We start from the raw sequence: 27,062 nt of genomic DNA, 5'->3' as shown, positions 1-27,062 counted from the left end.
TCAATGTCAGAATTTCATAAGTCTTTGTTGAAAAAATATGTTGAACTGGTAGTGCCCATGGCTGCGCCTCCTGATCCTGTGTTGGTCGAAGGGGATCTGGAATATGTAGTGGAAAAAATGTTGGATTCCCGTATTTCTAGACGGAAGCTCCAGTGTTATGATCCGGAACCATAGAAGACCACCACAAATCATTGATAAAAGGTGACAAGAGCATTGGCAGCTAATCTGCCGCCATCCCCTTACTAACCATCAACACTAGAAGTAGCCGAGGGGTGAACTAACATCCTGTGCACCGCGAACCCAGCCGGAGAACTAGCTATCCTAAAGGAAGGAAAGATGAATAACTCTCTGCCTCAGAAAATAGATAAAGAATAGCAAGCCCCCCACATTCAAAGACTGCGGTGATATAGGAAAACACAATACACAGATAGATGATAGGATTAGCAAAAGGTGAGGCCCCCACTGACTAAAATAGGAAAGGACAGGAAAGGGGCTGATGGTGGCCAGAGAAAAACCCTGCAAAATTCCTGATAGTACAAAAAGGCCCTCAGATCGCACGATCTGCACTCCGTCCTATACCAGGCGCTCTTGTCATACCAATGAACAGAAAACAAGAATCATTACAAATTCAAAAAGCCACAAACACATGGACTTAAAGGAGCTATACTCCAAACATAACTGCAGGGAGTTTCCCAGCTAAGCAACTAAGAGGGAGAATCCCTGCATACAAATAAACTGAAAACAACCACAGCAAATGACAAACTCAGATAAGAGTAAAAGAACCAAACAACACATAAAGAGCAAAGCACTTATCTGGGGTAGATGTGGTGTGGAGCAGAATGAAGCAGGCTGGTGAACAAAGAACAACTGACATCCGGCATAGCCTGCTATCAGACCAGGATTTAAATAATCAGAGAGTTAGCAATGGAAACGCCCATTGTATTAACACACCTGGTCTATGTTCAAACCATTCCTGGCCACAAGAGGGAGCCTCCCAGCAGCCAAAGAATAACTGACATTCACAACACTCCAGTATCTTGTCAAGTGGAAAGGTTATGGTCAGGAGGATAATTCTTGGTTGGTTACTTCTGACATACATGCTGATCGCTTGATTTGTGCTTTTCATCGAGCCCATCCTGACAAACCTGGGGGTTCGGTGACCCCTCATCTAGGGGGGGTACTGTTGTGAACATGTTTTCCAGTTTGGGGCTCCCTCTTGTGGTCACTGCTGGCAGTGCAGTTAATTTGTGGAATGAAATCCACACACCTGTAGAGGACTGGCAATCAGGGTCAGATTGGGACTATATAACTTAGTAGTTTTCTCTTGTTACTTGCCAATGCTCAATGGATCTCTTGTGTGCTAAGGACATTCTGTAACCAGCCATGCTCACTACCAGAACTCCTCTCAGATAAGTGGTCTTTGTACTCTGGTTTCCTCCCACACTCCAAAGACATACAGATAGGGAATTTAGATTGTGAGCCCAATGGGGACAGTGTTCCCAATGTATGTAAAGCGGTATGGAATTAATAGCGCTATAAAAATGAATAAATTATTATTATTATTATTATTATTATTATTATTACCTCTGCTGTTTGTTTTCCACTTTCTTGTTGTTTTTTTCTGCTTTGATACTAATGCTTGATTCCTATTTTGTCTGTGTGGAGTTCTTGGTGGAATGGGATCATTCCCTGCTGGGAGTGTTTGTATACTTATCTCCATGATTCTGCAAGGTATTGTGTTTGTCATGCTTGGTATTAATTCAGTCTCTCATCTGTATTAGTGTTTTTGGATCCCAGTAACATTTGAGTGCTGATACAGTGGGGGAGAGGTTGTGTGACCTCAGGATTTTTCCATATCAGAAGTGCAGGTATTTATTAGGGTTTTTTATGGTTGCAGACAGTGCTCCTTCCTATCCTTTCCTATAAAGATAGTTTGGGTCTCACCTTTGCTGAATCTGTCTTTTCTAGCTTCGTATTGTGTTTTCTATATCACCGTAGCCTTTACATGTGAGGGGCTATCTATCTATCTTTGGGGACTGCTCTGAGGCAGATTAGCTTTCTTATATCTCTATCTGTGAGAATATTTAGTTCTCCGGCTGTGTCAAGACGACTAGGTCATCATAGGCTCGTCCCACAGCTACTTCTAGTTGTGTGTCAGGATTAGGTGTGCAATCCGTTAAGGTTGCAGCCACTGTGTTATCATTTGGGATTCCGCATTTTTTGATCCTCCTCGGTCCCTGAATCATAACAGGTGGTCTTATGAGGGTTAATGGGATTGTCCTGGACTGAACAATTCATGACCTATCCATAGGATGTAGGTCACCAATATGAAGACTGTGGGCACCTCCACCGTTAAACCATAATCTGCACCAGCAGCAGCCAAATAAGAGCAATTTTCTGAAATTATAGTTGTATTTTAACTAAATGAAGGTAATAGGAAAAAGAAAACAGATTAACAAAACAAAATAATTTCTGTTGGTTCTGTAGGATGAAGAACTAGCCCGTCAGCTGGTGGAGCTAGGCTACAGGGGAAGTGGAGAAGTACTTAAAAGAGAAGAGTTTGAGGCAAGAAAGGCTGCAGCAGAGGCTTCCAGACTCGCCCAAAGAACTCAACAAAAGTAAGTCCCAGCTGTGTCTGTTAACAAGTGGACCACATTCTCTGCATCTCCTCTGTATGATTAGAAACAGTTTTATTGGCATGTGCTTCCCCTCAACATCAAATAAGGACACTAGTTACAGGTCTGATATTGTACCAAGACACATGTGCTGTGCAGATCAGCTAGGGTGAGCGAGCTGGAAGATATCTGCTGTGCGACCACATTTGACTGTAAGCTACTAATTTATGAAAAGAGGATAAACATAAAAATATGTGTGCACAACCAGCAGACCATGATGAAAGCACAGGGACAGTCCATCGTTTCTAAAAATGTATGCAGAAACAAGTGAAGCGCTGGAACAAATCAAGAATAATCACTGCCCAGAACGTCCCAAGTGTTCTGGTAGTGACAGTAAAATCAAGATTTCTCTAGTAGTTTCCTCTTCTCTGTTTGATCACTGAAACACGAGTACCAATCTTGACAGGAACAACATAGTTATTATTTAGTCTTCTGTGGCGGCATGTTCTCTTCCTTTCCACGAGGCTCATTTGTTCTTTGTCAGATGAGTTTTACTGTGTCTTTAGGCTTCAGGAAACCAAGAGACTGGAATAGCTAAACCGTGAATGCCAAGAAGCATTGCTTACAATATGCGGTACTAAAAAGGAGATTGCTCCCGACCATATGCATGTGTTTGTTCATTTTATATTAATTACGTACGGTAGTTGGGGTTTTCTGTACTTTTGGTTATTTCTTCATACATAATCAGGGGCTGGCTGGCAAATTTTAGCCTGGGGGGGAAAGCACATAGTAGTGTCCCATGAGTAGCAGCCCATCCTTAACTTCTTCACCTCCCGGCAATTTTCCGTTTCTCATTTTCATTTTATTTTCACCTTCTTCCAAGAACCATAACTTTTTCCATCATTATGGCCATATGAGGGCTTGTTTTTTTGCAAAACGAGTTGTACTTTTGAACGACACCATTCATTCTGTCCCATATTGTACTGGAAAATGGGAAAAAATAATTCCAAGTGCAGTAAAATTGCAAAAAAGAAAGTGCAATTTCACAATTGTTTTGGGGGTTTGCTATTTATCATGTTCACCATATGGTAAAATGTACCTGGCAGTATGATTCCCCAGATCAGTATGAGTTTGTAGTTACCAAAAATGCATAATTTTATTTTTTTTTAAGTGGATGATAAAAATTTCAGAAATTTGTCAAAAAAACATGAATAGCGCTTTTGTACCATTTTCCAAAACCCATAGTGTTCTAATTTTTATGGATCTGGGCTGTGTGATGGCGTATTTTTTTGCATCCTGAGCTGACATTTTTAATTATACCACTTTTGAGTAGATTATAAACAACATATACATGGCTTAATTCAATAATCACTGGGGGAAACACAACCTGGAGTTCCCACAGGGGGGGGTGCCTACTTCAAAGAGCATTTTGAACAAAGAGGAGGGAAGAAAAAACGGCACCAAAATTGTATACAAAAAGTGTTAAATTTTATTCACATAAAATATATGAGGATGCAACATTTGTCATGAGAATAAATAGTACAATATCAAATAGAACAGAAAATAGAAAAAATGAGGAAACCTGGGGATGAGGAATGCAGGTGTGGGTAGAACACAAAAAGGGGGGGAGATGTAAAGTCCTACCCGTTGCCGTAACAGAACCCTGGGGGGGTGGTGTATCACTGGAGTGTATAAGTCCAAAAAATGGACCCCAGCCCCCCAAGGTAGTAAATAACCCAGATGACCCTCCACAGAGGACCTGATTGTGTGTGTGTATTTTCCTTCCTCTCCAGCTCCACGACTAGTCCGGGCATAAAGGACCTGATTGTGTGTGTGTATTTTTTATTAGCCGTTTATATGCTATTGGGCACCTCTCGGCTTCACGACTATAATCATTTATTACACACAACGCTTCAGCCTCCTCTCTATTGCCTCACGACTACTCTGGTGGATACTATCTCTTCATACTTCTTCTAAGTACTTTGTCTACCTGTTTTTTGGTCATGTACTTCAATCTTTGACTATACATCCTCTGTGGAGGGTCATCTGGGTTATTTACTACCTTGGGGGGCTGGGGTCCATTTTTTGGACTTATACACTCCAGTGATACACCACCCCCCCAGGGTTCTGTTACGGCAACGGGTAGGACTTTACATCTCCCCCCCTTTTTGTGTTCTACCCACACCTGCATTCCTCATCCCCAGGTTTCCTCATTTTTTCTATTTTCTGTTCTATTTGATATTGTACTATTTATTCTCATGACAAATGTTGCATCCTCATATATTTTATGTGAATAAAATTTAACACTTTTTGTATACACTTTTGAGTAGATGCAATATTTTTTATAGTGTGTCGCCCACGGTTATGGGGTACTTGGTCCCGGGTGATGTATAACTGGGGAATGTCACTTTGGTGGCCGTTGCCCGGTTCCGTGCCCTGGGCCCTATTTGTAAAGGGGAAATATTTACAGGGGAATAGAATAGTGTTCACACATGACGTCACTTGCGGTGTTGCGGCTATGTGGATGGAGTCGCCGCTGCACAATGTCCACTACTGGGGCTGGTGTTAATGGCAGCCTGGATGGTAGGCCCTCCACACGCAGGGCTGGGCCCCAGAGGGTAGGTGAAATGACGGGTGTTAGAAGAATGTAGTCAACACAAGGGGTTCAGTGCAACTGGTTCTTTACTCACTTTTTCTGGTGGTGCCTTCTTTCCCTGCACCTGTCTCTGGTTGGTGGGTCCCCGTGGTGTAGAGCAACTGGGGGTCCCCGTCCGGGGGGTTTTTCACTTCTGTCCATATGACGGTAGTGTGAACCCTGTGGGGTTGGAGTCTCTGGTCCTGTCCCCGGTTCTTCCTTTGCTACTGAGTCTCGGATTTTTAAAGTCAGCGAGGTTCTTGATGGTCTCGTCGCTGTGCGGGTGTTAACAGGCCTGCCTGGAGCTTCTGCCTGTCCTAGGGTCCTGTACCCCATCGGTGCATAGTTCCGGGAGTACTCCACCGTACTCCACCGGCAACTACCCTCCTGGGCACCAGGTTACTGTTCACTCCTAGTCCGTGCGTCTCCTCTCTTCCTCTTTCACTGTCAGACTGACTGTCTGTCCCTGTCTGCCCCTCCCACCTGGTCAACTAGTGGACTGGCTCCACCTCTAGGCGGCCATCCATTGGTCTGACCCTAGCTTTGTACCATTCTATGGAGGATTGTTGGGAAAAACTGGGATTTTGTGAACTGCACTGGTCTTCTGGGGTCCTATGGGGTAGGCCATGCATCCTGGTGAGGATGCAGAACCTTGCAGCTCCTTGTTTGATTTAGTGGCACTACAATAGCCTCTCATTGAATTTTATGGTGACCAAAAATGTTTGTGGGGTTTTGTGGGTTTTTTAATTTTTTTCATATTTTTAACAGCTTTTTTTTAGCACTTTTTATTGTTTGTACTAGCACCTTAGGGGACTTGAAGCTAATCTCCTGTGACTGTTAGCCCTCATGACAGTCATGACAGTCATCGGTTCAGCCCCAGCTATTATGACAACCAATCGACACCCGTGATCATGTCATGGTGTCGCCGATGATGGTGGTGAATGGTGCACTCCCAGTTAGTGTGCATTAAATCCCGCTGTCAGAGCTTGACAGTGGGATTTAACTGCTTAACAGGTGAGGGTGGTTATTATAGTTTAACCTATACATAACACCTGATGTATATACACCATATACAGTATCAGGGGCAAGATTTCAATTTGGTGTCCCATCCTATACACAGTTTTATGTGGTTTGAGTAGTCATCATCTGACTGTTCATATGCCATTTTCACACTAAAGGCCCCGTTACACGCAACGACGTATCTAAAGATATATCGCCGGGGTCACTGATTCTGTGACGCACATCTGGCATCATTAGCGACATCATTGCGTGTGACACCAACGAAAGGCCGTTAACGATCAAAAATACTCACCTTATCGTTGATCGTTGACACGTCGTTCATTTTCAAAAAATATTTGATTGTTGCAGGACGGAGGTTGTTCGTCGTTCCCGAGGCAGCACACATCGCTACGTGTGATACCTCGGGAACGACGAACTACAGCTTACCTGCGACCGCCGGCAACGAGGAAGGAAGGCGGTGGATGGGATGTTATGGACGCTCATCTCCACCCCTTTGCTTCTATTGGGTTAGTGACGCCGCTGTGACGCCGCTGTGACTTGCGATTTGCCCGTGATGCACAAACAACGGGGGCGGGTGCTTTCACCAGCGATATCGCTAGCACTCTTTAGTCACGTGCCATTGGCATATAGCGATATCGCTAGCCCCTTTAGTCACGTGCCGAAGAGCTGCTCTTCCTAATTCTCTCAATGTTCATTGAAATACTACAGCCCATAAAGAGAAGCAGGACGAGAAGATACAGTTTAAACCAAAAGTGTGCATACACTATCTAAAAAGACACATCTGCATGTTTTTCTCTGACATGAAATCAGAATAAACCTTTCCTGTTTTCGGTCAATTAGGCTACTTTCACACATCCGGATTTTTGCTCTGCGGCACAATACGGCGTTCTGCAGAAAAACCGCAACCGGCTTTTGTAACGCCGATTGCGTTTTCTTTTGCATAGACTTACATTAGGGCCGTATTGTGCCGCAGGGGCTTGCGTTCGGTCCGGTTTTTGCCGCATGCGGCAGATTTAGCCGATGCCGCGGCCGGATCGAACATTCCCTGCAACGTTTTTTGCTCCGGCAAAAAACACCGCATCGCGCCGCATCCGGCCGCTGCGGCGCATTTTTCAATGCATACGTATCGAGGCCGGATGCGGCGCGATGCGGAAAAAACCGCATCCGCTCGCCGCATGCGTTTTTTTCCACTGCGCATGCTCAGTAGCATGCCGCAACCGGAAAAAACCGGACGGGCCGCATGTAAAAACTTATGCAAAGGATGCGGTGTTTTCGCCGCATCCGTTGCATAGTTTTCACAGCCGGATTGAGCCGCAGTGCTCAAACCGGATGTGTGAAAGTAGCCTTAGGAACCAAAGTTATAAACAGTCATATGAAAAAGTTTGGGCACCCCTATTAATGTTAACCTTTTTTCTTTATAGCAATTTGGGTTTTTGCAACAGCTATTTCAGTTTCATATATCTAATAACTGATGGACTGAGTAATATTTCTGGATTGAAATGAGGTTTATTGTACTAACAGAAAATGTGCAATCCGCATTTAAACAAAATTTGACTGGTGCAAAAGTATGGGCACCCCTATCAATTTCTTGATTTGAACACTCATCACTACTTTTTACTGACTTACTAAAGCACTAAATTGGTTTTGTAACCTCATTGAGCTTAGAACTTCATAGGCAGGTGTATCCAATCATGAGAAAAGGTATTTAAGGTGGCCACTTGCAAGTTGTTCTCCTATGAAGAGTGACATCATGGGCTCCTCAAACAACTCTCAAATGATCTGAAAACAAAAATTATTCAACATAGTTGTTCAGGGGAAGGATATAAAAAGTTGTCTCAGAGATTTAAACTGTCAGTTTCCACTGTGAGGAACATAGTAAGGAAATGGAAGAACACAGGTATAGTTCTTGTTAAGCCCAGAAGTGGCAGGCCAAGAAAAATATCAGAAAGGCAGAGAAGAAGAATGGTGAGAACAGTCAAGGACAATCCACAGACCACCTCCAAAGACCTGCAGCGTCATCTTGCTGCAGATGGTGTCAATGTGCATCGGTCAACAATACAGCGCACGTTGCACAAGGAGAAGCTGTATAGGAGAGTGATGCGAAAGAAGCCGTTTCTGCAAGCACGCCACAAACAGAATCGCCTGAGGTATGCAAAAGCACATTTGGACAAGCCGGTTACATTTTGGAAGAAGGTCCTGTGGACTGATGAAACAAAGATTGAGTTGTTTGGTCATACAAAAAGGCATTATGCATGGAGGCAAAAAAACACGGCATTCCAAGAAAAGCACTTGCTACCCACAGTAAAATTGGGTGGAGGTTTCATCATGCTTTGCGGCTGTGTGGCGAATGCCGGCACCGGGAATCTTGTTAAAGTTGAGGGTTGCATGGATTCAACTCAGTATCAGCAGATTCTTGACAATAATGTGCAAGAATCAGTGATGAAGTTGAAGTTACGCAGGGGATGGATATTTCAGCAAGACAATGATCCAAAACACCGCTCCAAATCTACTTCAGGCATTCATGCAGAGGAACAATTACAATGTTCTGGAATGGCCATCCCAGTCCCCAGACCTGAATATCATTGAAAATCTGTGGGATGATTTGACGCGTGCTGTCCATGCTCGGCGACCATCAAACTTAACTGAACTGGAATTGTTTTGTAAAACAGGAATGGTCAAATATACCTTCATCCAGGATCCAGGAACTCATTAAAAGCTACAGGAAGAAACTAAAGGCTTTTATTTTTGCAAAAGGAGAATCTACAAAATATTAATGTCACTTTTATGTTGAGGTGCCCATACTTTTGCACCGGTCAAATTTTGTATAAATGCGGATTGCGCATTTTCTGTTAGTACAATAAACCTCATTTCAATCCAGAAATATTACTGAGTCCATCAGTTATTAGATATATGAAACTGAAATAGCTGTTGCAAAAACCCAAATTGCTATAAAGAAAAAAGGTTAACATTAATAGGGGTGCCCAAACTTTTTCATATGACTGTATATTTGCCAAATGCCAGAATAATGAGAGACAGAATGTTTTAAGGCATTTTTATTACTGTCTGAAAAGTCAAAAGATTAGATACATCTCATTAGTATTTGGTATCATTACCCTTAGGCATTGTTCACAAGTATGTGCCTCCGGTACGTGTTTGGCAGTTTTCTCATGTACCGGAGACACGTATACACATAGACCTAGGTATTCCTATGGTTTTGGACACACGGAAGTATTTGAGCACGGAACGTGTGTCCATTCCATACTTACGTTCTGTCCGTGTGTTTCTCACGCCGACATGTCCGTTTTCTCTCCGGCATCACGGGTGTCACATGGAACGCAAACGTGTCACACGTAATGCAAATGGACCACACGGATGTGTTCCGTGTGACACGCACCGGAGAGAAGACGTGTCTCTGATAAAAAAACCCCAAACCTTTACTCAACTTCTCCTGCCCTGCTGTCTCTGTCGCTGCTGTCACTTGCTGCCGACCGCCGCTCATTATGCTAATTGAATATTCACTTCACTGCGGCCGGAAAAAGCAGCAGTGGCGAGTCGGCAGGACCGGAGATCAGCACCACGGACAGCGACACCAGGGACAGGTGAGTAAAAAGTTCCCATTCTCCGTTTTTTATCACGGATAACACACGGAGAACACACGTGTGCCATACATATGGCACACCGAGGGCAATATGCACCTTTGACATGTCCGTGAAAAACGTGCGTGATTTTCACGGACATGTAAAAGAGGCCTTAAACTGTATGACTTGGGTCAAATGTTTTGGATATCCTTCCACAAGCTTCTCAAAATAGTTGACAGGAATTGGGGCCCATTCCTCCTGACAAAACTGGTGTAACTGAGCCATGTTTGTAGGTCACCTTGCTCGCACCTGTCTTTTCAGCTTTGGTTATAAATTTTCAATAGGATCAGGGGTTTGTGATAGCCACTCCAAAACATTGACTTTGTTATCCTTAAGCCACTTTGTAACCAATTTGGCAGTATGCTTCAGGCCATTGTCCATTTTGAAGACCCATTTCTGCCCAAGCTTAAAGCTCCTGGCTGATGTCTTGAGATATTGCTTCAGTATTGCCACATAATCATTTTTCCTCATGATGCCATCCATTTTGTGAAGTGCAGCGGTCCCTCCTGCAGCAAAACAACCCCACAACATGATGCTGCCACCTGCGTCTTTCACAGTTTGCATGGTGTTCTTAGGCTTCAAAGCTTCTCCCTTTTTCCTCCAAATGTAACTATGGTCGTTATGGCCAAACAGTTCAATTTCAGTTTCATCAGACCAAAGGACAGGTCTCCAAAAATTAAGGTCTTTGTTCCTGTGGGTATTTGAAAACATTAATCTGGCTTTTTTATATTTCTTTTGGAGTAATGGCTTCTTCCTAGCAGAGTGGCCTTTCAGCCCATGTTGATACAGTACTAGTTTCACCGTGGATAATGACACAATCTTACCAGCTTCCGCCAGCATCTCCACAAGGATTTTTTATTTTGATATTGGGTTGATATGCACATGTCTGACCAAAGCACATTCATCTCTGATACACAAAACCCATCTCCTTCCTGAGCGGTATGATGGCTGGATATTCCCACCTAGTTTGTACTTGTGCAGAATTGTTTGTACAGATAAATGAAGCACCTTCAGGTATCTGGAAATTGCACCCAAAGATGAACCAGACTTGTGCAAGTCCACAATTCTCTTCCAGAGATTTTGACTGATTTCCTTTGACTTTCCAATGATGCTACACGAAGAAGCAGTGTGTTCGAGGTGTGCATTAAAATACATCCACAGTTGTGTCTCTAATTAGCTCAGATGTTGCCAATAAACCTATCAGAAACTTTCAAGGATATGTCATCATCATATGGGCTGTCCCATATTGTGTAAAGGCATAGTACTCTTAGGGCCGCTTTACACGCAACGACATCGCTAAAGCGATTTCGTTGTGGTCACGAAATTTGTGACGCACATCCGGCCGCGTTAGCGATGTCGTTGCGTGTGACACCTATGAGCAATTTTGAATCGTTGCAAAAACGTTCAAAATCGCTAATCGGTGACATGGGGGTCCATTCCCAATTATCGTTGCAGCTGCAGGTACGATGTTGTTCGTCGTTCCTGCGGCAGCACACATCACTATGTGTGACACCACAGGAACGAGGAACCTCACCTTACCTGCGTCCGCCGGCAATGAGGAAGGAAGGAGGTGGGCGGGATGTTACGTCCCGCTCATCTCCGCCCCTCCGCTTTTCATTGGCCGGCCACTTAGTGACGTCGCGGTGACATCGCGGTGACGCTGAACGCACCTCCCCCTTGAGGGAGGGATTGTTTGGCAGTCACAGCGATGTCGCTGAACAGGTATGTGCATGTGACGCTGCCATAGCGATAATGTTCGCTACGGCAGCGATCACCACATATCGGCTGTACGACGAGGGCAGGTGCTATCGCGCTCGACATCGCCAGTAAATGCTAGCGATGTCGCAGAGTGTAAAGCGGCCCTTAGTGTATGTAAACCTTTGACTTTGCAGAAAGTAATAAAAATGCCTTAGAACATTCTCTCTCATTATTCTGGCATTTGTAAATATCAATAATTTTGGTTCTTAATTGACCTAAAATGGGAAAAGTTTATTCTGCTTTCTTGTCAGACACTGAGAAAAACATGCATATGTGTCTTTTTAGCTAGTGTATGTAAACTTTTGGTTTCAACTGTAATTGGCATGTGACTGTAAATATGAAAATGACATGCAAGTGGTCATGTGATGACTGCTGGAGGTGGCAAGCAGAACTGAATCCTTACAGTGCGTATATTACATGTTGTTAGGATTGGACATGCTACAGGGTTTAATTGAAGGCGTTGTTTAGGTTTATGATGAAAATCTGTAGTCACTCTATATGACTGCAGACTTCTGAATCCTCACTCCAAGCTCAGCTTGTGGACTGCACGTTGTCAAGATTTTTCCATTAGTTATATGACTACAAGTATACAATTTTGTGAGAATAGGAGGAAAAAGGAGATTAACAGCCCAACTAGTATGAATAAAATAGTCCAAAGACATCATCTTAGTGAAAAAAGGTACAAAATCTTTATTAAGAATTTACCAACAGATAATTACAAGTGGAAATATAAAAAACGGTAAAATTAGCAGAGTAAACAGACAGGTGCAAAGTGAGAGCTCCAGGGAGCACCAAATGTCAGAGAGTCAAGCAATGGGAAGTTCAATTAATCAAATCGTTCCCAGATATTGAACGATAGAGCCATTGTGAAAAGTTGAACCACTCCCAACGTTTAGAGGTGTACAGCATATAACCAGCCTAGTGAAAAAGCTATATAATGTCAGAGTGCCATACACCCATTAAGTAACGTTACACAGGCTTCATAAATTAAAGGGTTAACTCAGCTTACCCATATCCTTAAGACGCTGACAGATGGACAGACGCACCCCAATGCGTTTAGTAACCTTCCTCGGGGGGCCGTTGCATGTGTGACGCCCTGGCAAAACCAGGTAGTCACACAATAGGCCCCCTAATAACACTTTCCCTCACCTAGGTTACATACAGCCGACCTGAAACCCTAGTGACCCCCCCTCAGGGCAAGACAGGCACACCAGTGGGCGAAACCAGGCGGTTAGGGAACGCCCACCTAGGGGTCTAGACAGCCCGGGGAGGAAAAACAAACATTTCTAGTCAGGAGAAAAAGTCTGTAGTTCAAGTTGAGAGGAGTGTGGGCTGGAGCTAGGTGTAGCTCCAGTGGAGGAGAAGTTCAAGTTGAAAGGTGCCAGGGTCGGAGCCCTGGTACCTTGGCTAGGTGGCAGACAGTGGTCTCCATCTGCAGGAGACGGAAAGATGGCTCAGCAGATCTGAGGAGGACCGGAGCAGGGTTGGAGCCCGCCGGTACCGACACAGGAGACCCGTGATCGTGACCGAAAACCTCTCTCTCCCACCACCCCAGAAAGAGGTTAGCGTATGACGGCGCGCACGCCGCGCCCATCGCGGTGCCGCGATTCTGGAGAAAGAAACGATGCTTGAAGAGAAAAAAATTATGCATTCAAATAAATTCCAGTAACTCCAAAATTAAATCCTGCAGATGGACATCCCAATTGCTCATACGAAGAAAGAATCTCGAGGCGGCCAAACCATCTTGATGTTGGATGCATGAATAGAGGGTCTCCACATCAATTGCCCCCAGTAACACACCACAGTCCACAGTTATACCATCGATTCTCCTTAGGACGTCCGAAGTGTCTCTGACAAAAGAGGGCAGTGTCTCCACCAAGGGATGTAGATAAAATTCAATTAACTTGCATGCACAATCACATAGCCCTCCAATGCCAGAGACAATTTGACGCCCCAGAGGACATGATGGATTCTTATGTATTTTAGGTAGTAAGTGGAATGTGGGTGTCACTGGGAACTTGGTGAGGAGACCATCAAACACCTTCTTAGTGATGATGCCTTGTAGTAGGGCCGCCTCAAGAATATCCCTCAGTTCAGAGCCAAATTCGTTGGTCGGATTTCCTGAAAGTTGTACATATGTGTCACGATGCCTCAATAATTTAAAGGCCTCTTGCTCATACATTTGTGTAGGCCAGATTACCACGTTGCCCCCTTGTCTGCAGGTTTTATTAAAATTCCCTCCAGGGACTTTAGTTCTGCAATGGCCTTTCTTTGTTTCATGGAAAGATTATGATTAGTGGTTGTTTTTTTAAGGCCCTTAAAGTCTTCCATCACTAATCTATTAAAAATATCAACCTGGGGGCATAATGCAAAGGGGGGAAACGTGGTAGATCGTGGAAAAATAGAGGATGGAAAGATTCCTGAGGATTCGCCTGTAGACTCCTCCTCCAACTCTTTCAATATTTGAATGGCCTCTAATTCGGCTTTAGAGAAATTATTATGTTGGTCCGGATCGCCCTTAGAATGAAGTTTGCATAACACTAATTTTCTTGAAAAGGGATGTAGATCCTTGATCACTGTGAACAGATCGAAGTTAGCATCAGGTGAAAAAGAAAGCCCAAGTCCCAAAACCTCTAATTGTGGCTCAGTCAAATGATGGTTAGAGAGGTTAATTACCTCCATGACTTGTTTACTTTTTTTATCCATTGACTTAGGAGACGTCAGCTTCCTCTTCACTTGAGAGTTCTTCTCCCCCCTGATGCTTGGATCTTGTATGTATATGGAATCTGTCAGCGAATTTATCGGTTGTCCCACTACCCGAGGGGGATTCCTCCTCAGTAGAGGAGACAGATGAAAAGGAATTGGAGTGGGGATATAGCCCTTTGGGTTTCTTCCTCGTGTCCCTTTTCCACTTATACACCAGTCCATTTTTATAGTCCATGGTGTCTCTCTGATATTTTTTTGTTTTCACCCCTATAATTTTATTTTCCCACCTAACAAAATCCTTATCAAGATCAGAGTTCAATGCTACAAGTTTCTCTTTAGAGAGACAGTTAACAAGCTTCTCCTGAATAGCATTGATCTCTGATTCCACATTCTTTAAAGTGCCAGCATTATTATCAACCAATAATTTCATAAAAGTCATAGAACAATTACTGCCTCTTCCCATTGCTTTTTAAAACAGTCCTCACTAACATCAAAGGAGGAAAATAGTTGGACACAAAGTCTTCTTGGGATCAGACCCTTCTCTAACATTGACAATGCTGCAGCCAATCACTGAGCTCAGTGGCTAGTGAAGTCTACATAGGTAGAGCAGCTGAGCAGAGAGATTGGCTGCAGTGTAGTCTACATGATGACACTGCTGCAGCCCTATCACAGAGAAATGATGGAGACCCAGCACTGCATACGGTGAAGGGTACGGAAAGTGAAATTTATTTTTCACTGTGAACTGACTCGGCGGGCATGTTTTCTGCACGTTAAGACTCTCGCTGCTATGATGATTATATTGTTGCTTTATGTATGTATTTAGAATTAGAACAGATCCCTGAGCTAAAAGCTGAAGCTATCCTTCTAGCAAATTCTTATTTACGGAAAATTCTTAGATGTCTCTATTGGATGTAAAAATGTTACCAACACTCGAAATACTAGCTACGAATCATCAAACAGATTGCACCAGATTGTGCCAGAATTGTGATGAAAAATTGTTTCCAGTTTTTCCCCTTTTTGTTTGCAACTCATAGTTGCACAAAATCCTGTTGACTTCTGGTGATTTTTTTACAGCCCTATCATCTTTTAAGCCCTGCACATATCTATTTAAAAGATCCTCCATTGCTGTGCTACAGGCAACCTCCTAATTTAAGGAGCATCATGATCCTAAGTTCTATGCCCTCAGACACAGCAAGAGGAACTTATCCTTGCAATGTAAAGAGCTGCAAAACCTGCGCTCAAGTAGAGACCAAAGACCAGATACAGATCCCTAACACACAGATGGACTATAAGATTCCTGGGACTTTCACATGCTCCTCTTCCAACGTGGTGTACTTAATCCTGTGCACTATATGTCCTATTGGGGGCCTCTATGTTGGAGAAACAGGACAGAGACTGAGAGCAAGGATGAGATCTTACGGGCACACAATTACAGACAAAAAAATCAATTTACCTGTGGCCAAACATTTCTGCGCTTCAGGACACAACATAAACCACATGAAAGCTGTCATATTAAAAGGCAACTTCAGATCACAAAGCCATCGCAAGGTCTGGGAATACAAATTCATCACAATGTTTAACTCTGTGGACACAGGACTCAATCTCTCAGAAGGATTTATGGCCCATTACAAAATCTGAGAGGTCTGCTCCAGAGACTGCTAGGGCACCATGCCTCTGATCCTACATGGATATTGGGACAATAAAACTCACACCACTAATCTAAGCTAATTAAGGATTCACTTTCCAAGTTCAGTGTTTGTTTATTTAAACGTCCTTTTACTATGCATCCCTCTGCCCTGTTTTGTGTATATATTAGTGTTTCTTCAGATATTTTGTCATACCATGCCTAAGGAAGAGACCTGAGATGTCTAAAAAGCTTGCTTTATAACATCATATTTTATTTTTATTTTAGTTAGCCATTAAAAGGTATCACAACTACAAATTTTAATTTTGTTTCTCTCACTGAGAGCAATCAATCATATCTATTTAAAAAGCGCACTTGTTGCACTGTCCCTTTTCGCCATCTGTGTTGTTAGGACCAGGAGGACGGGTAGGCCCAGGAGGTGGATCCACTGGGCTGAACACCTCACCGAGGGCAAGGTGCCCGGTAGCCGGAGCACTACGGGTAGCAGGACACTCCGTTCAGAGGAGTGGAGTTAAGAAGTCCCTGGGACCACAGAGTCTCTGAAGATAGTCCGGGTGATGGAGCTCAGGTTCGGAGGCCGAGATGATGTCAGGCAGAGTCCGGAACCAGCGGACCGAGGAGGTCGGTCACCACACGGATCCAGGGATCGGAGATGGTAGGGACTGACTAGATGGCGGACAGTCACCGTTCGGGGTTCTGGAATCGTCAGGACCGGTTGGCGAGACAGGAGCGACTCTACAAGAGAGATAGGTAAGTACGGGACAAGGCACAGGGAAACCTGACTCCTAGCTTAGCAAGGACGAAGAACAGGCCCCGCCCACTTGGAAAGGAACCCCCTATATACCCTGTACCTGCATCTTCAATATCCTGTTGGAGGACGCTGGCCCTTTAAGAAAAGGTCAATGACCGCGCGCGCGCCCTAATGTGCATGCGCGAGGCCCGGGTGCCAGAAGCCAGAGCAGGATGCGATGTACAGGAGGCAGGAGTGCCGGGCTGGCTCAGCATAGCAGACGGGCGCCGGGACCGGGACCGGGTTGCCTGGAGGACGCAGGTGAGGGAGCATGGAGGCTGTGGAGCGGGGGACCGGGGAGCGTGGCACGGGAGCGGAGAAGCGTGGCAGAGGAGCCGGGGAGCATGGCAGGGGAGCCGGGGAGCGTTGCAGGGGAGCCGGGGAGCGTGACAGTACCCCCTCCCCCACGCCACCTCCCCGCAACCGGGACAGGAAGGCACGTATCAGAGGAGTACCCACATTCTCCTGGGGTTCCCAGGACCTATCCTCAGGACCATACCCAGCCCAGTCCACCAGGAAGAGCTGTCGGCCCCGCACGGTCTTCATGGCCACGATATCCCTTACCGCATAGATGTCATCGTCAGCAATAGGAGGAGGAGCAGAACTGGCAACAGCGGAGAAGGGACCAAGGACAACCGGCTTGAGCAGGGAGACGTGGAAGGAGTTGGGTATCCTCATCGTGGCCGGGAGCTGCAGCTTGTAGGAGACCTCATTGATCTTGCCGACGACTTTAAACGGCCTGATGTAACGAGGACCCAGCTTGTACGATGGTAGCTTCAATCGGACATATTTGGAAGCAAGCCAGACCAGATCTCCTGGAGAGAAACACGGAGGATCCAGGCGCCTCTTGTCTGCGTGTCTCTTCATCCGCAGGGAAGCGCGTCCAAGGGACGTCTTGACAGAGTTCCAAATTGTCGAAAAGTCATGGACTACGGTATCAGCAGCAGGGACATCCGAGGAATGAGATACAGGTAAAGGGACGGAAGGCTGAAGTCCGTAAACGACATGGAAGGGAGAACTGGAGGAGGACTCGCTGACGTGATGGTTATGGGAGAATTCAGCCCAGGGAAAGAGCGTGGACCAATCGTCGTGATGGATGTTAACGTAGTGACGCAAGAAGGAGGTCAGGATCTGATTGACTCGTTCCACTTGGCCATTCGTCTGAGGATGGTAGGCCGACGAAAAGTCCAGAGCCACTCCCAGATGTTTGCAGAGGGCCCTCCAGAAGCGCGAGGTAAACTGAGTTCCTCTGTCGGACACAATGTAGATGGAAAGCCATGCAAGCGGAAGATGTGCTGTATGTAGGCGTCAGCGAGCTCCTGGGCAGAGGGCAGTCCAGCCATAGGGATGAAATGAGCCATCTTGGAGAAACGGTCCACCACGACCCATATGACCGTATGTCCGGAGCACAAGGGCAAGTCTGTAATAAAGTCCATTGCAATGTGTTGCCACGGAACGGAGGGAATAGGCAGCGGCAGAAGACGACCATATGGCAGGTGTGTGGGTGTCTTGTTCCGGGCACAAGAGGAGCAGGCTGAGACAAAGGACGTGACGTCCGTGCGAAGGGATGGCCACCAATAGTGACGTACAATTGCATTCCATGTTTTCTTCTGACCGGCATGGCCGGCTATTTTCGAGGCATGGCCCCAGTGCAAGACTCTTTGTCTATCCGTTTCAGTGACATAGGTCTTCCCGGGCGGTATCTGAGCCAGAGTGACGGGAGCCACCGGAATGATTTTACTTGGGCAGATGATGGGTTGGAATGTCTCCTTCTCCTGTTCCATGGGCACTAATGACCTGGACAAGGCATCTGCTCGTACATTCTTATCCGCGGGCCGTAAATGGAGTTGGAAATCGAACCTGGCAAAGAACAAGGACCATCTGGCTTGTCGTGGGTTCAGTCGCTGAGCAGACCGCAGGTATTCCAGGTTCTTGTGGTCCGTGTAAATGATCACGGGGTATACTGCTCCCTCCAGAAGGTAGCGCCATTCTTCCAGAGCCAGCTTGACTGCCAATAGCTCTCGGTCACTGATGGTGTAGTTGCGTTCAGGCGCTGAGAAACTCTTGGAGAAGAAACCGCAAGTAACCATCTTCCCGGTGGAGGACTTCTGCATGAGCACTGCTCCGGCTCCAGAGGAGGAGGCATCCACCTCCAAGGTGAACTGTCGGTTTAACTCAGGACGGTGGAGCACAGGAGAGGAAGCAAATGCCCGTTTCATGGAGCCAAACGCGGCGTCGGCCGCAGGTGACCAGTCCTTTGGATTAGCCCCCTTCTTGGTCAAGGCAGAGAGAGGCGCAGTCAGGGCAGAGAAGTGAGGGATGAACTGACGGTAATAGTTCGCAAATCCAAGAAAACGTTGAATTGCCTTCAGTCCGGAAGGAGGGGGCCAGTTGAGAATGGAAGAGACCTTCTCTGGGTCCATCTGCAGGCCGGTATCGGAGATTACGTAACCCAGGAAGGGAAGAGAAGACTGCTCGAAGACACACTTCTCGTACTTGGCGTACAGACGATTCTCTCTCAGTCTTTGTAGTACCAGCTGCACGTTCTCTCTGTGGGTCTGGAGGTCCGGAAAGAAGACCAGGATGTCATCCAGATATACCACCACACAGACGTAGAGAAGGTCCCGGAACACGTCGTTCACTAATTCTTGAAAGACTGACGGTGCGTTACATAGGCCGAAGGGCATCACACAATACTCGTAGTGCCCATCGCGAGTGTTCAATGCGGTCTTCCATTCGTCCCCAGAGCGGATGCGGACCAGGTTGTAGGCATCACGAAGATCCAACTTGGTAAACACACGAGCTCCTCTAAGCCGATCAAACAATTCGGGGATGAGTGGCAGGGGGTATTTATTCTTTACGGTGATTTGGTTCAATCCCCGGTAGTCAATGCATGGGCGCAGGTCACCCTCTTTCTTCTTAACGAAGAAGAAGCCTGCTCCAGCAGGAGATGAGGATCTCCGGATGAATCCCCTTGCCAGGTTCTCAGTGATATAGGCAGACATGGCTCTTGTTTCAGCAGGGGACAAAGGATATATCCGTCCTCGAGGTGGTGTGGTTCCCGGGAGTAGGTCGATGGCACAGTCGTAAGGACGATGTGGCGGCAGTACCTCTGACTCCTTTTTATCAAAAACGTCCGCGAAGGACCAATAGGCCGAAGGCAGTCCTGGTAGGAACTCCAGAACCGGAGGTCGTCGGATGGGCTGTATGGACTTCAGGCAGTTCTCGTGGCAAGAGGAGCCCCATCGGGTAATTTCACCAGTACGCCAGCTGACCGACGGTTCGTGTGTCCGTAACAGGGGAGTCCCAGCAGGATTTGATGAGACATGTGTGGGAGGACGTAGAGAGTGATGTTCTCGGTGTGCAGGGCACCGATACGGAGTTCTACTGGCTTGGTGATCCACGAGATGGTGTCAGAGAGGGGTCTCCCATCTACAGAGGCAATCACGAGGGGTTTGTCGAGTGGAGTAACCGGTACCTGGTACTTGTCCACCGTGGCCTGCTGGATGAAATTGCCTGCTGCCCCGGAATCGAGGTACGCCTCTGCCGTGAACCGCGTCTCTCCTGCTGTCACTTGAACAGTCCACGTAACCGGGTCTGAGAGAGTCCCAGCACCTAGGGTGGCCTCTCCTACCAACCCTAGGCTTTGGAGTTTCCCGGCCTCTCCGGACAGGAACGTAGCAGGTGTGTGCCCTTTCCGCAGTAGATAATACAGCAATCCCAATTGATAGGTATAGTTAAGAGCATTAAAATAAATCCTTTATTAATTATTCTAAAAGAGGAATCCACTCCCTCAAATAAATTCTCAATTCACAAAGCCTTCACCATGTGTAATCAGTGCGTGCCCATTTCATGCCGCTTTTAGAACATCATGGTGGAGGCCACTAGTTCAAAAACAACTAAATAAACCAACATACACAATATGTTTATGCCAGATATGGATTTTTGGTCCAATTTGATAGAATAAACTAAGGCATAAAAACTAAATAAACCTAACAAAAATTCATCATGTTCTTATAATGGTACTGACAGCAGTCAGATACCGCGATTATTTGTACATGTTAGGCATATAGCCGAATTGGTTCAAAGACAATAAACACACTAGTTCAAAAACAACTAAATAAACCAACATAATAAACAAACACAATATGTTTATGCCAGATATGGATTTTTGGTCCAATTTGATAGAAAAAACTAAGGCATAAAAACTGAATATACCTAACAAAAATTCATCATGTTCTTATACATGGTACTGACAGTGGTCAGATATCACAATTAGATAAACATGTTAGGCATATAGCCGAATTGGTTCAAAAACAAAAGAACATACCAACATAATAAACAAACACAAGATGATTATGCCAGAGCACGGACAATGGTCCGACTTGATAGAAAAACTAAGGCATAAAAACTAAATATACCTAACAAAAAATTGCATCACTTATTATATGATACTGACAGCGGTCAGATACCACACTTATAGACAAATGTTAGGCATATAGCAGGAATGATCTCACCAAATCCTTCCACAGATAGGGGGCAGGCAGTCTCTCCTTTTGATTCCTGGGTTCAGTATGCTAGTCCAGCATTCACTCTCCCTGTCCAATCAGGAGGCCATAAAACAACAAATTACCTGCCACCCCAAACTCCCGTCCTAACAAGGACGGTCCACATCTAATGCAAGGTTGGACCCCTAGGCTGACCCTGTTGCCGTCCCGACGCGTTTCGTCCACATTGACTCCTCAGGGGACATATTAGAAATACACCAGGTCCTCACTGCCAGCCCTCATATGTCACAGATGTCAAAAAAACATCTGTGACATGTGAGAGACTGCCTGCCCCCTATCTGTGGAAGGATTTGGTGAGATCATTCCTGCTATATGCCTAACATTTGTCTATAAGTGTGGTATCTGACCGCTGTCAGTATCATATAATAAGTGATGCAATTTTTTGTTAGGTATATTTAGTTTTTATGCCTTAGTTTTTCTATCAAGTCGGACCATTGTCCGTGCTCTGGCATAATCATCTTGTGTTTGTTTATTATGTTGGTATGTTCTTTTGTTTTTGAACCAATTCGGCTATATGCCTAACATGTTTATCTAATTGTGATATCTGACCACTGTCAGTACCATGTATAAGAACATGATGAATTTTTGTTAGGTATATTCAGTTTTTATGCCTTAGTTTTTTCTATCAAATTGGACCAAAAATCCATATCTGGCATAAACATATTGTGTTTGTTTATTATGTTGGTTTATTTAGTTGTTTTTGAACTAGTGTGTTTATTGTCTTTGAACCAATTCGGCTATATGCCTAACATGTACAAATAATCGCGGTATCTGACCGCTGTCAGTACCATTATAAGAACATGATGAATTTTTGTTAGGTTTATTTAGTTTTTATGCCTTAGTTTATTCTATCAAATTGGACCAAAAATCCATATCTGGCATAAACATATTGTGTATGTTGGTTTATTTAGTTGTTTTTGAACTAGTGGCCTCCACCATGATGTTCTAAAAGCGGCATGAAATGGGCACGCACTGATTACACATGGTGAAGGCTTTGTGAATTGAGAATTTATTTGAGGGAGTGGATTCCTCTTTTAGAATAATTAATAAAGGATTTATTTTAATGCTCTTAGCCCTTTCCGCAGTAGAAGCAAAGGCCCTTGGCGAGCCTTTCTGCTCGGTGTTGTTCGGACTGCCGCAAACGATCAATCTTCATGGGTTCGTGGACAGAGACGCCAGACGATGCCGACTGAGGTACGACGGGCTTCTGCGGAGGAGAGGAATGCCGTATCGGACGTCTCTCGCGGGACACCTCTTTGGATCGTTCCTGAAAACGGAGGTCAACGCGGGTGGCTAGTGCAATCAGGGCATCCAGGGTGGAAGGAACATCGCGGCCTGCCAGCTCGTCCTTAATACGACTGGAGAGTCCTTCCCAGAAGGCGGCGGTGAGGGCCTCATTGTTCCACCCCAATTCTGAGGCCAAGGTGCGAAAGCGGATGGCATATTGGCCCACCGTCAAGGTCCCCTGACGTAGCCTGAGGAGTGATGAGGCGGACGCGGCGGCACGTCCGGGTTCGTCAAAGGTGGTTCTAAACGCCTGCAGGAATTCCTGGATGTTAGTGGTTACAGGGTCCTCCCTCTCCCACAAGGGGTTCATCCAGGCCAGTGCCTCACCCTCTAGATGGGACATCACAAACGCCACCTTGACTTGGTCGGAGGCAAACAGGTGCGGAAGCAGCTTAAAGTGGAGGGAGCGCTGATTCAAGAATCCTCTGCAGGTCTTAGGATCTCCGGCATATCGGGGTGGAGAGGCCAAGCGGTTTTTAGATGCTTCTGAGGAAGCCGCCACGGGAACTGCGGCCGTGGACTGTGCTGTTGAAGCCTGAGATGCCAGGGATGTGGCAGTTGCTTGCAGCGTGTTCAGGCGGGTGTCCACCGAGGACATGAAGGCCAGCATTCGGGACTGAGTCTTGCGCTGTCGTCCGAGTTCCTGCTGCAAGGCTCCCAGCTGGGCCGCTAGTGCTTCGGCGGGATCCATGGCCTGTTCTTACTGTTAGGACCAGGAGGACGGGTAGGCCCAGGAGGTGGATCCACTGGGCTGAACACCTCACCGAGGGCAAGGTGCCCGGTAGCCGGAGCACTACGGGTAGCAGGACAGTCCGTTCAGAGGAGTGGAGTTAAGAAGTCCCTGGGACCACGGAGTCTCTGAAGGTAGTCTAGGTGACGGAGCTCAGGTTCGGAGGCCGAGATGATGTCAGGCAGAGTCTGGAACCAGCGGAGCGAGGAGGTCGGTCACCACACGGATCCAGGGATCGGAGATGGTAGGGACTGACGAGATAGCGGACAGTCACCGTTCGGGGTTCTGGAATCGTCAGGACCGGTTGGCGAGACAGGAGCGACTCTACAAGAGAGATAGGTAAGTACGGGACAAGGCACAGGGAGACCTGACTCCTAGCTTAGCAAACACGAAGAACAGGCCCCGCCCACTTGGAAAGGAACCCCCTATATACCCTGTACCTGCATCTTCAATATCCTGTTGGAGGACGCTGGCCCTTTAAGAAAAGGTCAATGACCGCGCGCGCGCCCTAATGCGCATGTGCGAGGCCCGGGTGCCAGAAGCCAGAGCAGGATGCGATGTACAGGAGGCAGGAGTGTCGGGCTGGCTCAGCATAGCAGACGGGAGACGGGACCGGGGACTGGGTTGCCTGGAGGACGCAGGTGAGGGAGCATGGAGGCTGTGGAGCGGGGGACCGGGGAGCGTGGCACGGGAGCGGGGAAGCGTGGCAGAGGAGCCGGGGAGCGTGGCAGGGGAGCCGGGGAGCCTGGCAGGGGAGCCGGGGAGCGTGACATGTGTGGCCATCCGTCTGTACATGTGTGTCATCTGTGTGTCATCCTTCTGTCATCCATGTGCCATACGTGTTTTTCCAGTATGGATTACGGAAAAAATGAAATTACAAACCTTCTCCTGTATTTTGCAATGTTAAACACGAACGGCACAGGGATGTCATCCATGTGCTGTACGTGTTTCATCCATGCTACCGGTTTCTCCGTGTGGATCACATGGACACGCATGTGGTTCACACAGAAACATTGTGTGAAAACATGGAGGTGTGAAGATCCTCATACACTTAATGAGGATCCATGTGAGCATGTCTCCGGTGCCTGTGAAAACGGACCCCACACATATTGCAAACACGTACCTGTGAAAGGGGGCCTTAAAAGTAGATGGAGCTTAGTGTGGAGGGTCATGGGCCATGGCGAGTTGTGTCCAAAAAATGAATCAAAAATTACTCCAGAAAAGTGGCTAACTGGAGTAGCATTTCTTAATCTTGTTTACAAATACAACCTAGTGCATCTTATTCCAACTAACCCTTTATCAAGACTGATATACAAAATGCCAGCCTTGATGAGTTGGGTTATAGATTATAAATAGGGATGATCGAATACCTCAAATATTCGGCTTCACGAATATTTGTCAAATAGGTCACCACTATTCGTCTATTCGCGAATATTCGATGCGGAATGTAAGGCGGGCTTTGCACACTACGACATCACAGGTGCGATGTCGGTGGGGTCAAATTGAAACTGACGTACTTCCGGCATAGCATGCGACATCGTAGTGTGTAAAGGCTCGATGATACGATTAACGAGCGCAAAAGCGTCGTAATCGTATCATTGGTGCAGCGTCGGCGTAATCCATGATTACGCTGACGCGACGGTCCGATGTTGTTCCTCTCTCCTGCGGCAGCACACATCGCTGTGTGTGAAGCCGCAGGAGTGAGGAACATCTCCTACCGGCATCACTGCGGCTTCTGTAGGATATGCGGAAGGAAGGAGGTGGGCGGGATGTTTACTCCTATTATTGGCCGTGTGACGTCGCAGTGACGCCATACGACCCGTCCCCTTAATAAGGAGGCGGGTTGCCGGCCAGAGCGACGGTCGCAGGACGGGTGAGTCCATGTGTAGCTGCCGTAGCGATAGTGTTCGCTACGGCAGTTATCACAAGGATATCGCAGCTGCGACGGGGGCGAGGACTATCGCGCTCGGCATCGCAGCATCGGCTTGCGATGTCGTAGTGTGCAAAGTGCCCCTTAGTCTATGCGACATCCGAATAACAACTATTCGGAACTATTCGGGCTTCCCATAGACTTACATTGCGCATCGAATATTCGCATATCGGCAACCTATTTGTCGGTATTACCGAAGCCGAATATTTGAGGTATTCGATCATCCCTAATTATTAATTTTTAAGTTTATCTAATTTTATTTTATGCTACATAATTCTTAAATATATTATATGTAAGTCAGCAGAACCTCCAATCACTCGAATGGGGGCTTGATCAGCAATCCACTTCGCTGTATAATCAAATAAATGGAGCATTTCTTTTAATGTGACATTAGACATAATGTTTTGTTCTCTTTAACTTCAGGTATTTATAAAATGCTAAATGCCACAGTAGTTAACAGAATTGTGCTTATATATGTTATAATTTTGCAACTCACTTGATGCTGATGAGATGACCACAGGAACACTTTTCATGTAAATGTCTGCCTGGTTTATTTCAGTCGTCTTGAACTGCTCCACAGGTATAAACTTAAAGAAAACCTTTATCCAGCACAAAGGTGCAAACATAAAATAACAAGTCCATATAGCTGTGGGGTTCACTCTGTCAGGATAACCCCTGTCTCTTTACCAAGAAGAGGCTTTTCATACCTCCACACTAGGACAGCATATAAGAATACTGGTCTCCATTTTAAGTTATGTACCACGCACTAGGGCGGGCATATGTGGGTAGCCAGATCCATCTATCTCTCTGACTGTCCGTAAACCCGGCCTTGACACAGTCTATTAACTCTCTCAGTACTAACTGTACTGGAGCTTGCTTCCAGGCTTACATCACAGAGGATAACCACCTCTGAGATACATATCTCCCATCGATCACGTGCCTGGCAGCCATCTTACAATGTGAACACAAGCAATATGTCAAAATCAAACAACACAGAAAACAAGTGCTTACAGTCATGGCCAAAAGTTTTGAGAATGACATCAAAATTATATTTTCACATGATCTGTTGCCCTCTGGCTTTTAATTGTGTTTGTCTGATGTTTACATCACATACAGAAATATAATTCCAATCATATTATGAGTACCAAAAGGTTATATTGACAGTTAGAATGAGTTAATGCAGCAAGTCAATATTTGCAGTGTTGACCCTTCTTCTTCAGGACCCCTGCAATTCTCCCTGGCATGCTCTCAATCAACCTCTGGATCAAATCCTGACTGATAGCTGTCCATTCTTGCATAAGCAATGCTTGCATTTTGCCAGAATTTGTTGGTTTTTGTTTGTCCACCCGTCTCTTGATGATTGCCCACAAGTTCTCAATGGGATTAAGATCTGGGGAGTTTCCAGGCCATGGACCCAAAATCTCTATGTTTTGTTCCATGAGCCATTTAGTGATCACCTTTGCTTTATGGCAAGGTGCTCCATCATGCTGGAAAAGGCATTGTTGGGCGCCAAACTGCTCTTGGACAGTTGGGAGAAGTTGCTCTTGGAGGACATTCTGGTACCATTCTTTTTTCATGGCTGTATTTTTAGGCAAGACTCTGAGTGAGCCGATTCCCTTGGCTGAGAAGCAACCCCACACATGAATCGTTTCAGGATGCTTAACAGTTGGCATGAGACAAGACTGGTGGTAGCGCTCACCTCTTCTTCTCCTAATAAGCTGTTTTCCAGATGTCCCAAAC

At 45.9% G+C, this 27,062-nt stretch overlaps 1 protein-coding gene across 1 annotated transcript in view; it reads left to right on the top strand.

The window, feature by feature from the left end:
- Positions 1-27,062, top strand: part of CFAP299 (cilia and flagella associated protein 299) — a 916,670-nt gene that overhangs the window by 82,433 nt on the left and 807,175 nt on the right. Inside the window, exon 2 of the mRNA XM_075337783.1 lies at positions 2,488-2,618. Within this exon, the coding sequence (XP_075193898.1) occupies positions 2,488-2,618 (131 nt within the window). The remainder of the gene's footprint in view (positions 1-2,487; positions 2,619-27,062) is intronic.

The sequence above is a fragment of the Anomaloglossus baeobatrachus genome, chromosome 1, assembly GCF_048569485.1.
Source record: "Anomaloglossus baeobatrachus isolate aAnoBae1 chromosome 1, aAnoBae1.hap1, whole genome shotgun sequence".
NCBI lineage: Eukaryota > Metazoa > Chordata > Amphibia > Anura > Aromobatidae > Anomaloglossus > Anomaloglossus baeobatrachus.
This window is presented reverse-complemented; position numbering and strand designations above follow the sequence as displayed.